The following is a 13,012-nucleotide window of genomic DNA, read 5'->3' on the forward strand; positions in this document are numbered from 1 at the left end:
GTACAGAAGCTTTTTCGCTGGCTCCCTTTTTGTGGTTTATGAAACACCTCTGGCTTTGTGTGGGAGGCAGAGGAGGCTATTTCCTGGCGATGCATTTGAGAGAGTCATTTCAAGATAGTCTAAAGATGTGAAACAGATGGCGTTAGGCTACCCATGACCTCTGCTGTCTCAGTGCATCCTTAGGCACCACTGTTTATTTCTCTTCTCTCTCCCTCTCCCTCTCCCTCTCCCTCTCCCTCTCCCTCTCCCTCTCCCTCTCCCTCTCCCTCTCCCTCTCCCTCTCCCTCTCCCTCTCCCTCTCTCTCTCTCTCTCTCTCTCTCTCTCTCTCTCTCTCTCTCGATCTCTTTATATCTATCTATCTATCAAATTGATTTTGTCAAGTCATAAAACATGATGTAGGGTAAGATTTTTCCTCCTCTCCTTAAGTTAATTGAAGACGTGTCCTACAGTCTTTTGCTACCTTCACAAGCCCGACTGTATTTAGGAGTCCCGTATGCTCCACTGGCTGCCTTTCTCCCACTTTGGCCATTCTAGTTTCTCTGTGATAGTAGAATCTTAGTTCAACTAAATGTGTTTGGAAATGAAATAAATTGTATTCTCAGGTTGGTTTGGTCACTATGATTCACACCTCTTATTATTTCTATTACAGCAAGGTAGATAAACACTTCATCAATTTACCAGAACTATCTATTAGCATAGGTTCAAATACTGATCTTTAAATTAATTGTGCCAAACTTATACAATGGGTATGGAACACAAAAGTCACTCCTCCCTGCAACACCTATGCATATAGAGAACATAAGCTGTTGTGTTGTTTGAATGCATTGTTCCCTGATCTGAACTCAAGGGCTAGCTACATGGCTATACATAGGATTTCTCATTCTCAAGGAATTTTAGATATGCTATACTGGTACATTTCACCCAGGGCCATTTGTTGTGGCTTATAGCCATATAAGCATCTATTTTCTACTTGTCATCTAGCTATCATCCATCACACATCATTTATATCTATTTAGCTATCATTTATCATCTAGCTATTACCTGTCATCTATTTCTATCTATGTATCATTTATTATCTACCATCTTCCTCTGTCTACAAATCATCTATCTATCTATCTATCTATCTATCTATCTATCTATCTATCCTATCTATCTTTGTATATATCTTTCTATCTATAAATAATATACCTTTTCTATCATCTATATCAATCATCTATAAATTATTAATCATTTATCAATCTATTGGATAAGTTTTACTTACGTTAAAAAATAGTGATAGTAGCCGGGCGGTGGTGGCGCACGCCTTTAATCCCAGCACTCGGGAGGCAGAGGCAGGTGAATCTTTGTGAGTTCGAGACCAGCCTGGTCTACAAGAGCTAGTTCCAGGACAGGCTCCAAAGCCACAGAGAAACCCTGTCTCGAAAAACCAAAAAAAAAAAAAAAAAAAAAAAAAAAAAAAAATAGTGATAGTATTATATGAGTACCTAAATCCTTAAATTATAAATGTTGCTGTCTCTTTTTATTTTCCTTAAACACCTGGCTAAGTCTAATGACAGAGTTTTAAGGTCACCTTTAATGTTTACAAGCAGTTTCATTGTCTTCATACTCTGTAAAATGATTCAGTTAAATGTTATTATTCTGTAAACTTAGGTCTACATAACAGAGTCACCTAAGCATTTATAGATAGCACTGTTGGCCTCACCTTGAATGAGATTGTCATTTACACACTATTTCAGCTTCTTTCTTTGCCAAGTGGAAGGAAAAGAGAAATAAATGAAAGATTACTGAAAAGGCTTTACAACTGGAGAAAGTAAAATTTCATCTTCACTGAGAAATATAAACATAAATCCAAGTTGTGTGCCTTTGGTCCTTGCCCAAAAGCTTAATAAAGTGTCTTTGGTGCTTTGTTAACCAAGAATAGTGTAGGACAGCTATCCTGGTTTTCAACAAGCCTCTGAACTCACCTCATGTAGTCATGTATAAGAAGGAAATTAGTGGATTAAGGATAGGACACAATGCATAGGCAATAAAGCATGCATACTCTCCATGGATTTCTGAAATGTTTAGCCTTTTCTCCACATCAGTCAGAGTTACCGTGCTTAAAATATTAGTGATGTTGCATTATTCTTAGAATGGAGAGAAAACTCATCAAACATGCTTTATATGAACTGGACAGAGTGACATTTTCCTGCCTCTTTAGCCGCATCTGGTACCCTCCTTTCCTTTATTTTCCTTGTTCATATTTAATCACCTTTATTTAATCTCTGAAACACACCAAAGCCCATATACTCCCAGCATACACAGGCATAGCCTAGCCTATATATTTTTTCCTTCTGGGAAGCTCTTGATCACCCACAACTCATGGCCCTTTAGTTGTAGTTCCCTTTCCAAGGCAATGATTCATTTTTTTCTTCAAAGTTCTTTGTTCAAAAGTCATTATCACTCTTTACCTAGTTAATTCTTGTTCTTCTCTTTAAATTGTTGCTTTTCTATGGTTCCTTCCTTGAACTTAGATCCAAACTTGGGTCTAGCTCCCTGTAAATACTTGGTTTGTTTGCAGTTTGTCTGTTGTAGTTTACATTCAGATGGTGATTATTTACTATAGCACCTGGCACATTGCTCCCATCCAAAAGGTGTGAACTGGATTGATAACGAATGAAATCAGTAAATAAATGAGTTTCTTAGTTTTCTTGTATCTTCTCATTTCTGCACATAGTGATGAAAATGTAACTGGATCTTTTTGTGCTTTTAAAGATACTTTTTGGTCTCCTTTGGCAACCTACATTTATAGATTTCTTATTTAATATTTCTGGGTTAAGAACTTCTTTTTTTAACCAAACCTAAAATTCTACTGATGAAATAAAAATCCGTTCTCCTTCTTTAATGATCTCCAAGTGCCATTCCTGATTCGCTGTATATTTCCATAATCAGTGTCTCTCCATTTTTGTATCTCATTCTTGTCTTTTAATTTTGATTATAGATACTCTTTCAGATCAGTCCTCCTTGTAGGGACACAGGGAGTTCTTCTTTATTAAGGATCTGAGTTGGTATTAAAAATCCGAAGGTGTTTCTAACCGGGTTGCTCTTCTGCAGCCACCTGTCTTCCCCTGAAGGAATCACAAGCCAACAAGGGATCGCCAGTGTTCTCTGAAGACACCTTCTTCCTGGGGGTCACTAGGAAAGTAGAGACATACATAATTAAGATATTTTTAGCTTCTTCGGTTGTTCCGATGCTTTCTTAGTAGGCATGGGTAGGGCTTCACAGGGCTGAAAGTCTCCCCTTCCACATTCACAAAAATCAGCACTCTTCAGCCCCTTTGACAGCTGCTGGATCTTCCTGAAAAGCTTTCAAAGCAAAGGTCTCCTCTTTATAATGAAACCGGTGAGGCTCCAACACAGTGGCTGCGATCCTTATCCTATGCTGCAGTAAAATGCTCTAATTTAGATTCACAAAAGGATCCTGTCCCCCTTACTTAGGAGAGCTGTGCAATTTGTCCATAAAAGACTGTGCAGTGCCATTAACGCATACCGTAAGTGCTCAGCATCTTTGCGTTCATTAAACCGCACATCCTTATGCATAACCTTTCCAGCCTCTGAGCTTGTTTTCTTCCTTCGACGAGTGACAAATGGCAAAAGGGCGAGGGGGCCCCCAAGCAACATTTTTGCCTTTGAGGACTAGTGTGGAAACCTTAGCTTGATCCCTAGTTAAAAACAAACCCAACCCAACCAAACAAACAAACAACAAAACCTCAATACTTTCTTACCTAAAGCAGCTTTTATTCTCTTGAAAACTTATTCTATGGCCAAGAGAGTGATCCCTTACCTCTGAACTTCAGACAGACCGTTTGACAATAGAAAACCTTTGAGGACAGTGACGAGGAAGCTCCTTAGATACTGTTTAGTAAGCACCTGCTGTATCCTTCCTCGCTATTAATACTGAGTCGTTGAGGAGAGGGAAGTTATAGAACATTAAAATATTAAAGTTTTTGAATTTTAGTCATAATTATAGAACTTTGCTTTCTTTTTAAACGTTTTTGTTAGCACATATTAGTTACACATAGTAGGGTGGTTGTCACACCATCTTCACACACGTGTGTGGTGTATTTTGTTGATACTCACCTCTCATTACACTCTGCTGTCCCCTTCTGCTCGAGTCCATATCCTTCCCTTCTCAACTAGTCTCCCCCACACCCGTGTTTTCTTGTCTTTTGTTGTTGTTTGGTTTTTTTTTTTTTTCAAATGTGTCTTTGTTTGATTATTTTTTGGTAACCCAATGACTTTATCTAGGGCTACTTCCAGAACATGGGTAAAGGGTTATTTTCAGGAGTTGGGGCTCCTTATTCGTAGCTACACCACTGAAGAAAATCTCTCTCCCTCACAGTCACCATTAAGTACCTATAGAACCTCAGATTTCTTGGTATGCTCAAAAGATGGGTGTGTCATAAGAAGGAGTAGATGGGTAGATTGTTCTGCTTTGGTTTTGGTTTTAGAGGGGGAAGGAGAGTCTAGGTGACAATACGGTTCTGAGCACGGACAACACTAACTACATCACAGCACACATGTGCTCACAGTGACTCATAGTTACTGTCCCAGACCCTTGTCTAAGGGGTTCTCCTTCTAAACTCCGCTCTTCTTTCTCTGATTCCTTCAGACATTCCTCAAGCTTGTGAGATTTCTTCTCGTTTTCATTTAGGTACACCTGAGAGCCTAGCAGAGAAGGAACGCCAGCTCTCCACCATGATCACCCAGCTGATCAGCTTGCGGGAGCAGCTCCTGGCAGCGCACGATGAACAGAAAAAGCTGGCAGCCTCACAGATCGAGAAACAGCGGCAGCAAATGGACCTTGCTCGCCAACAACAAGAACAGGTGAGCCTGGCAAAAGGAGCCAGGGAGTTGGAGATGAGGTGGGGTGGACGCCAAACTCCCCGAGCAATCACACTGATTGGTCTGTTTGTTGTAGGCTTTCTTAAGAATATAAAACCAGGAAAATTCAAAAGAAGAAGAGAAAAAGAAAGAAGGGAGGAGGCAGGAAAGGAGGAGGGAGACTTCTAGAAATCAAGTCTTTAAGAAAACTGAGGGCAAATGCATGCGAACTAAGGGAACATCCTAGCTAAACAGACATGACTTTTGGAAAGTGTGTGACTTGAATTGCTTAGGTATAGTCATCTACAGAGGTGCCCAGCGAATCCCAGTGCTGCCGCAGGTTCTCTCCGGGTCTCCCTTTCCTCTCTAGAAAAGAAGGGATTATCTTCTGGAGAAACGTTGGGACTTTTTAGTTCACTTGCCCAGTGATTCCTCCCCCTCCCCATACAGCTCATTCCCGCTTATGCTTACTGTCCAAGGTAATTATGACTACTCTGTCCCTCCTCCATGAAGGTCGTCGTATTGGTTTGGGTGGTGAGTTAGTCACTTCCTAGAGTGCAGATAAGTCACTGAAAGCAAATCAGTTCATGGCTCCTTAAAGGACATGATTGAGTCAGAAATGAGTATGAAGAAAAGGTATCAGAGTTTAAATGTATGTCTTTTAGAAAATGAACTACTTTTACAAATGATTTTCTTGTCTCCCAGAGTGCATTAATATAACAATGATCCTATAGCATAGACTCTCATGCCCTAGATCAGACAGACCCAAATTAATGTGCAGTTTTTAGAAATCTGACATTATTACTGGAATTATCTTTTCAGTTAAATGTATGTTACAGGGATATACAGAGCAGTATATGCTCTGTTGATTTTAATGAGTTGTGACGTCTGCTATTTTATATGCTTGAGTATTTGCCCACATGTAGGAACATGGACTCAGCCCCTAATGGAAAATAACATAAAGGAACACTGTAAAAAATCAGAAGTTAGAATGTCATTTAGCCATCCAGAGATGACACAGTAATTAACTATTGACACTTGTGAATAAGCTAGCACAAATTAATCTTGACACATTTGCAGACGAGTGATATCTTACAGTGAACACTTTGTAATTATATTCCAAAATGAAAATTAAATGACACTTAAAACTAGGTTGTCATGCTCAATGAAGCGAGCATGTAGCTCAACCGATTGGCAAATAAAATTCCGAGTTTGAGCCACATGGTGCCTATGTACCATACTTCACTGTGTCAAACCCATGTGTGGAGAGTGGATGATGGTAATTGCGCTGTGGTGTTTCCGATGCATTTCTAGGCAGCACTTCATCATTTACGAGGGACCATCAATATTAGATGCCTGCTGGTGTTTCACGAGCTTGCTAAGAGGAAATAAATAGTCAAGGGTTCCAGTGTCCATACCTAGAGCTACAGAGTGAGTGGTTCATTTCTGATTTGAGTGTTAGCAAGTCCATCCTAACCTGGTTAAATACTGTTTTTGTTGGACTGTAAGCTCTAGGGAAGAGAAATCCCAGATCTCAAACTAGAGTCACTTAGAGGCCCCAACATTATATTTCCAGTTTGAGGCAGCTGTCATCAGAAACCATGGAACAGCATCAGGAAGTCTCCCTCTGTGTTGTCATGTGCCGGATGCTTGGGTATTTCCTGGGTTCTAGGTGAGGGAGGGTGACAGGAGGAGGTATACGGGTGGGGACTGGAGCCATCCGCACTTATTTTCACATCCAACACAGCTTTGTCTAGAATCCCGGCTTTTGGAAATAGGTAGAAGGAGGGACTCTTAATCACAAGCACTATGGAATTATGTCTTTCTGGGTGCTATGCTCTTGGGCTTTCCATGTCTCCTTGTTTCACAGTTCATGCTCTGGAAGAATCCTGTTTAGAGCCTAAGGCTATGGTCAGTTGTAAGGTGGGCAGTGAGTGGGCAGACAGGGAGCACCTGAACTCTGACTCCTGGTTAGTTAGGCAGCAAGCTCTGCCTGCTTCTTATGGAAGTCTTTTGCCATCCTAAGGGGCAGATGTGATCTCCAGTAGAGTTTGAATTTCATGACTAGTATTTCTTTTTATAGACCAGATAACTTTTCCAGATGCTGAGTTTGGTTGCTGTGTAAAGCAAGGAACTATAATACCTGTATGCAAATCCTGTATAATAGAACAAGTGCATGCAAATCCTATATAATAGAACAAGTGCATCGCTGTCCTGAAAATGCTTTATAGGTCAGAGAATGCCATCCAAAAAGCTATTTTTTTTGTTTTACTATTTACTATGTTTTTATGTCCCTCTGAGAATATTTGTTAGTGTACCATGGTCAAATGACATAAATAGACCAGTGGCACATTAGGAAGCCCTTTGTTGCAGATTTTACTTTTCCCAGCCAGGCTAACCTCTGGACAAAAGCGGTCAGGGTTTTCCTGTTTTATTCTGGAAGGATCTAGTTTCCAAAGTTCTGTGGTTTCCAACCAGTCAATGTAAACTGAGGAGCTTGTTTTCAGTTAGAGCACAAGACTGTAGTTTGCACCTCTGGGTAAAGTAGGAGCACCCCATTGGCTCAGAACCTCCTCCTTTCCGCTCTGGTCGCACTGCCTCCATCCAAAGGGAGTCTTTTATATGGAGGAGCAGTAAAGCATTTGTGCAGTGGTAGGAGAGACGTGGAAGTAATGGCAAAGGTGCAAAGCATTTCATTTTAACCTAATGAAACTTTATTTCTGATAGATCGCAAGACAACAGCAGCAACTTCTCCAGCAGCAGCACAAGATTAATCTCCTGCAGCAACAGATCCAGGTCAGTGTGTTTTATTACCTCATCTGATTACCCAATGTGCTTCTCCTTGAAAATGGAATTTAAGGTGTTGTAAATGCACGACTGTCTTATCAACAGTGCCAGTGTGTCTGTTATTCAAGGATGATGCAGTACACAGTTGTTGTCCAAGGGGACAGCCAGGTGGTGGTCACAGCATTCTCTGGTATGATATATGAGCAGAATACACTTACCCACCCTTTCAGCCCTGCCTTCTTCTATTTGTCCTAATGCCACCAAGCTAAAACTTCCTGGTTTCCAAGGCAGCATACATAGATGGCTGTTTTCACTGCTAAAAGCCACTTTCTGCTTTGTGTTTTATTATGTAATGAGGTCACAGAGAGAAGATTACTTTTATTTCCTCATTAGGACTGGTTGGGTCAATTCTGAGAAGAATCTGGGAAAAGCCTGGTATTAATTTCTTTTTTAGCAAGTTCTAGCTGCACCGTCTTTGGATGCTAAGGAAAACAGACTGAGAAATGAACAGTGGCCTGTCTTCAAGGAGCTTATAATCCAGACAGGAAAAAAAAATAGTTCTGAATAATTGTAACCTATTTGGGAGAAGTCAAGTCATTATTTTTATTTATTTATTTTTCTAGTGGAAATATAAAAATGTGCAGTTCGTTATAGGGTCTGCGAAGGGAAAGTGATGGTCTGATTTATGTTGTTACTTTAGACACTTAATGATTAAATCAACTAACAGCTCTTTCAGATAGGTAGGGAGAATGCCTTCTATTTCTGAATAGAAACCTAAGTGTGAATTGTAGAAAGTGCTAGAATAAGGCACTGGTTGTCTAGATTAACCTGCAGAACATTCATCCTAGAGCTATACTTAGCCAACCATAGAATTCTTCTCTTGTTTGTTGTATTTTCTAATCTGCTGGAATCTAGCCCACTATAGCTGAGTCAGTGTCTTCTGAGGCTTCTCAGCACCTTTACTGAGGCTGAACACATATATTGAGTGCCTTCTTGCACTCCCAAAGCACCAGTGACATAAACTCATAGTTCTACTGTATTGATGAATGCCAGTGATTTTAACTTAGACCTTTCCTTCATTTTGTTAATCATTCTTAGTGTTCTGGGTATGGTGACTACATTGAAAATTCCAACAGTGTCTGAAGAGGTACCTCTCTTCAATTTAGCTTTTTTTTTTTTTTTTTTGGCAACTTCACTTTGAGGATTTAGCTGGAATGTGATGTCTGGTTTTGTCCCAATTCTGTATTCTATATTCGAATCCACATTTCAAAATCAAGGTAGAATGTCTTTTGCATTTTGATGGTCAGACTTCACAATTAAATCTGGGAATAATTTCTCATCTCTTTCATGCCTCATGCTGAGGTCCTTAATTACATGGCTATCCAGGTGTCCCCTTGTCTGCACTTATTAAAGTTTCCAGTGTGTTTCCTACTCCTGGGGTTAAGATTTTTAGTCTGTGGTTTCTTACATGTTTCTCTAGCTTTCTCCAAGAACTCAGGGGTGTTAAGTAACATGATAAGTTAGTTCCCTTTCTGGACTCTCCTATAAGGGTATGTATTTATGTATTTCTAATATATTCTGCTTTTTCATCCAATGTTATTTATGCAACTGACAGTCTTGATTGGCATCTTTCCATGCTCCTGAAAGCCTCAGATGAATAGCTGTCAGTTAGTAGTATTTTTATGAAATAGTATAGTTATTAATTACATATGGTTTCATTGTTGTAAAATGAAATTGATGTGTTTTAAATAAATATGGGACACAATCTTAAAATATTAATCTGAATATTCACTTTAAGAAGATAGAGATCCCGTAGCTCAGCTGGTAAAATGCTTGGCATGCAGCATAAAGAACCAAGTTCCATTCTCAGAACCCTACTTAGAATCCCAGCACTGGGGAAACAGAGACAGGTTTACTCCTAGGGTTTGCTGGCCAACCAGATATAGCCTCAGTAGTAGCTCTAGGCCAATGAGAGACCCTATCTTAATAAAATAAGATGGATAGTGCACAAGAAATAGCATGCAAGGTTGACTGTTAGCCTCCACAGGCATGCAATACACGTATATGCATGCTTCCACATATGTATCCACTCAAATATACATGTGCGCATGCACACACACACATTCACACACACATACACACAAAGAGAATATAAACCGTTTTCTAATAGATTTTTAATTATCTAATTTTGACACATTTTTAATAATTTAATTTTTTAAAAATCTAATCAGCAATTGAACTCAGAAATCAAGTTATAAAACAGCTAAGGTACACAACGTCAGTGTTAGACTCATTTTAGGGATCTAGATTTCTTTCTAACAAGAATCCGTGCTTTTCAAAACAAGAGAACAGTAAGACTTATGTTTACTGTTCCTTCTGTCCTGGGCTCCTGCTACCTGACCTATCTTGTCAGCACTTATCTTATCAGCGGGAGACCATTCTAAGAATATTTCAAATGCTGAAAACACTCCTTGCACAAAACATATTTATCTCTGACACTTACAAAGCAAGTTTTGATATTCAACCTTTCAGCTAGTTCTTTGGGAGAGAACATGAGTTAGCTGTATTTTTAAAGATAGTTTCTCACCAGCCATAGACATAATCTTATTTATAAGATTACAGTTGGGTTAATTTTAATGTACTTTTGGAGGGAAAATGTGAGATTAAAAATTACTTCAATAATACTTTTTTTTAAAAAAATCACACAAAGGAAAATATGTTTCCATCTTAAACAAAACTAACCAGATGATTAAAAATTAAATCTAGCCCTTTAATGTTTTCTTTTTCTGAGACAGTAGACCAGGCTGGCCTAGAATTTAGAGAGATCAACAGTTCTGCCTCCCTAGCTCTGGGATTAAAGACCAGCTTAACTGCTTTTTGTAAAGTTCCCATGACTCCAAAAGCAATTTGAAAGGTTTAACACTTTTAACCTTCTACAATCTTGAGTCTTAGAACCTGTTAGCCCACACGTTCAGCAAGAATTGCCCTCATAATCAGATGTAGGTATTAAGTTGCTATATTCAAGACATTATTCTAATTTAGTATGCTAATTTGTTTTTCAATTGGCAGGCTTTAGCAGAAAGGGAAAAGTGTCTAAACTCTCTTAACAACTGCATACAAACACATCTGGACCTGTTTTAAGAGCAACAAATGAAAACTTCAATGATTTACCCAAAATGAAAACCATGGTCTTTCATTAGAATTAGGAAAAGACATTATTGAGATGGTATTATAAAAGTGGAATTTTCTTTGTAATCATTCAGAACCTATATGTGCAATTGAGATAATTTTTCCTTTATATTTATATATATCTATATGCACAAAGAGGAAGAATATAAAGAAAAAATTATCTCTCTCTATATATATATCCTCACACATACATATATATCAATATCATAATTTTTCTTGGTGGATTCTAACTATACTTTTAAAAAGATTCTTCTAAGACTGTGTAAATAGAGTTAAAAAATATAATGAATGATTTCGTGAACTTTTAAAATAGTTTTCTTGATCTAATGTTTACCATTTAAAAAAACTCAGGATAATAACTTAAATGATAATTAACACAGTTTAATGTTAACAGATGCTGTTGCCTGGTGAACTCAAATCCACTTGTGTCTTCGGGGGAGCTGGTGGCCCCTCGAAGTTGTTACATACTAAGTGAATCTCCTCAATGGAACCCAGGAAAAGTCAGGCATGATTTATATTCCCAGGACAGCATGACCATAAAATGTAAAGCTAAGAGCTCATGAAATGTGGATCTTCCTACTTGCCAATGTTGTTTCTTGATGCTGTACTTCCAAAGGAAGATACTGGCTTCAATCATTCCAACCCACCTTGCCTAAGAGCTGCACGGTGGTACCTCAGCCAGTGTTCTGAAGCACTTTATTCTTGAGTTATGTGAACTGACATACAAAACTCACTTTTGATGTATCAAATTGTTGTTATAGTGTTTTAATCAACTCGTCAAGGGAAGGCTTTATTAGATGGAAAAACATGTTATAAATCTAGATACCTTGATTTCCTTATGCATTTCTTCATCTAGTCTCATTTGGCCATATCTTAGGTTTGAATCAGAGAAGTCCTTCTTCATGGATACAATATCCTATACTGTGGCACCTGCACCCTGTCATAGGATTACATTTAACGATGGCATCTCATGCTGCAATTTCATCTTTGCAAGAGAGTCCAGCTCATTCAAATAACTTTGTGAAAAAAAAAATCCTTACTTTTCCCCAGATGTATGGAGTTACCCAATTATCAAAGTCTTTTCAGACTAGGGTATAGAGTCAATCAAGTGGTCTGACTTCAAGACTGACTAAAGAATAGTCTCCTATGGATGAACTGACTGCTGGGGGTTTCCTCAGGTGCTTGCCTTTCTGGACAGGAAGAGCTGATGTCAGTTCATGCAACATATCTTCTTGAGTAAAACTGGGAAACTTGGATCATTATCTCTCTATTTTATGATAAATATCCAAATATTGCTTGCCCACATCCATCATTTCAGATACATGTTAGGTTGGAACTCAATCTATAGAGAACCAGAAACAAGTGCCATGCTGTTTCTTTCCAGAGACTTTGTTATGCTAGAAGCTTCTCTTTTAACTGCTGTAGGACCCAAATTGTTTTTCAGCTATATTTCATGAAAGATTTATTCTTTTATTAGGAGCACATGAATATTTAGTATTTTCATATCTAGTATTTTCTAGTTTAGTTATTCCTACATGTTGTCATTGTATTTCATGTGCACATTACTTGTGTGGTAGAACACCAGTAAATGTGTGTTCTCCTTCCCCTGTGAGTTAATCAAAGATATACAAATACTCTAAACAAGAACATGATTATCTTAAGCAATCAAACATGGTGGTTTGAGGCAGCCTCTGGCTTTGAGCTAAACTTTGCCTGTGGCTTCCCTCAGCATGATTAACTGCAGACATTTCAGGTATATGCTGAGCAGGATAAAGGACTACCTTTGTATGTGAAATAGTTGTCTAGAGATCAGAAATAATTGCTTTGTACATTAGCCTTCATGGCCTGCTTGACCTGGTTAATTAATTTTTTGCCAGCATAAAATAATAGATATATATTTAAGGATATGCTTCATCATTAAGTATCTAATTGACCTCTAATTTTAAGAGCTGGGCCTTCTATTTATTGTCTTTCCAAGATGGCTAGAGCAGAGCACTGTTGAGAGCTGGCTTCCACTCTCAGGCCAGCTTAGGTTTGCATCTCTTTTCTAACTGCATTTAGGGTTGAGAAGCAGAAGGCAATTACAGGGCTCCTCTTTGGGCTCTAGCAAACAGTCTGGTTCTGTGTGGTATCGATCGGTAATGGATCTCCTTCCAAAAGCCTCGGAAAGAA

The 13,012-nt window shown here is 38.7% G+C and overlaps 1 protein-coding gene across 5 annotated transcripts in view; it reads left to right on the plus strand.

Moving 5' to 3' along the window:
- The window catches only part of Sox6 (SRY-box transcription factor 6), a 557,476-nt gene that overhangs the window by 368,072 nt on the left and 176,392 nt on the right, over positions 1 to 13,012 (plus strand). For all 5 annotated transcript variants that reach the window (XM_057777769.1, XM_057777768.1, XM_057777773.1 and 2 more), the window contains 2 exons: positions 4,695 to 4,867; positions 7,592 to 7,660. In XM_057777769.1, coding sequence (XP_057633752.1) covers positions 4,695 to 4,867; positions 7,592 to 7,660 — 242 coding nt within the window. The remainder of the gene's footprint in view (positions 1 to 4,694; positions 4,868 to 7,591; positions 7,661 to 13,012) is intronic.

Source organism: Chionomys nivalis, chromosome 8, assembly GCF_950005125.1.
Source record: "Chionomys nivalis chromosome 8, mChiNiv1.1, whole genome shotgun sequence".
Lineage (NCBI taxonomy): Eukaryota > Metazoa > Chordata > Mammalia > Rodentia > Cricetidae > Chionomys > Chionomys nivalis.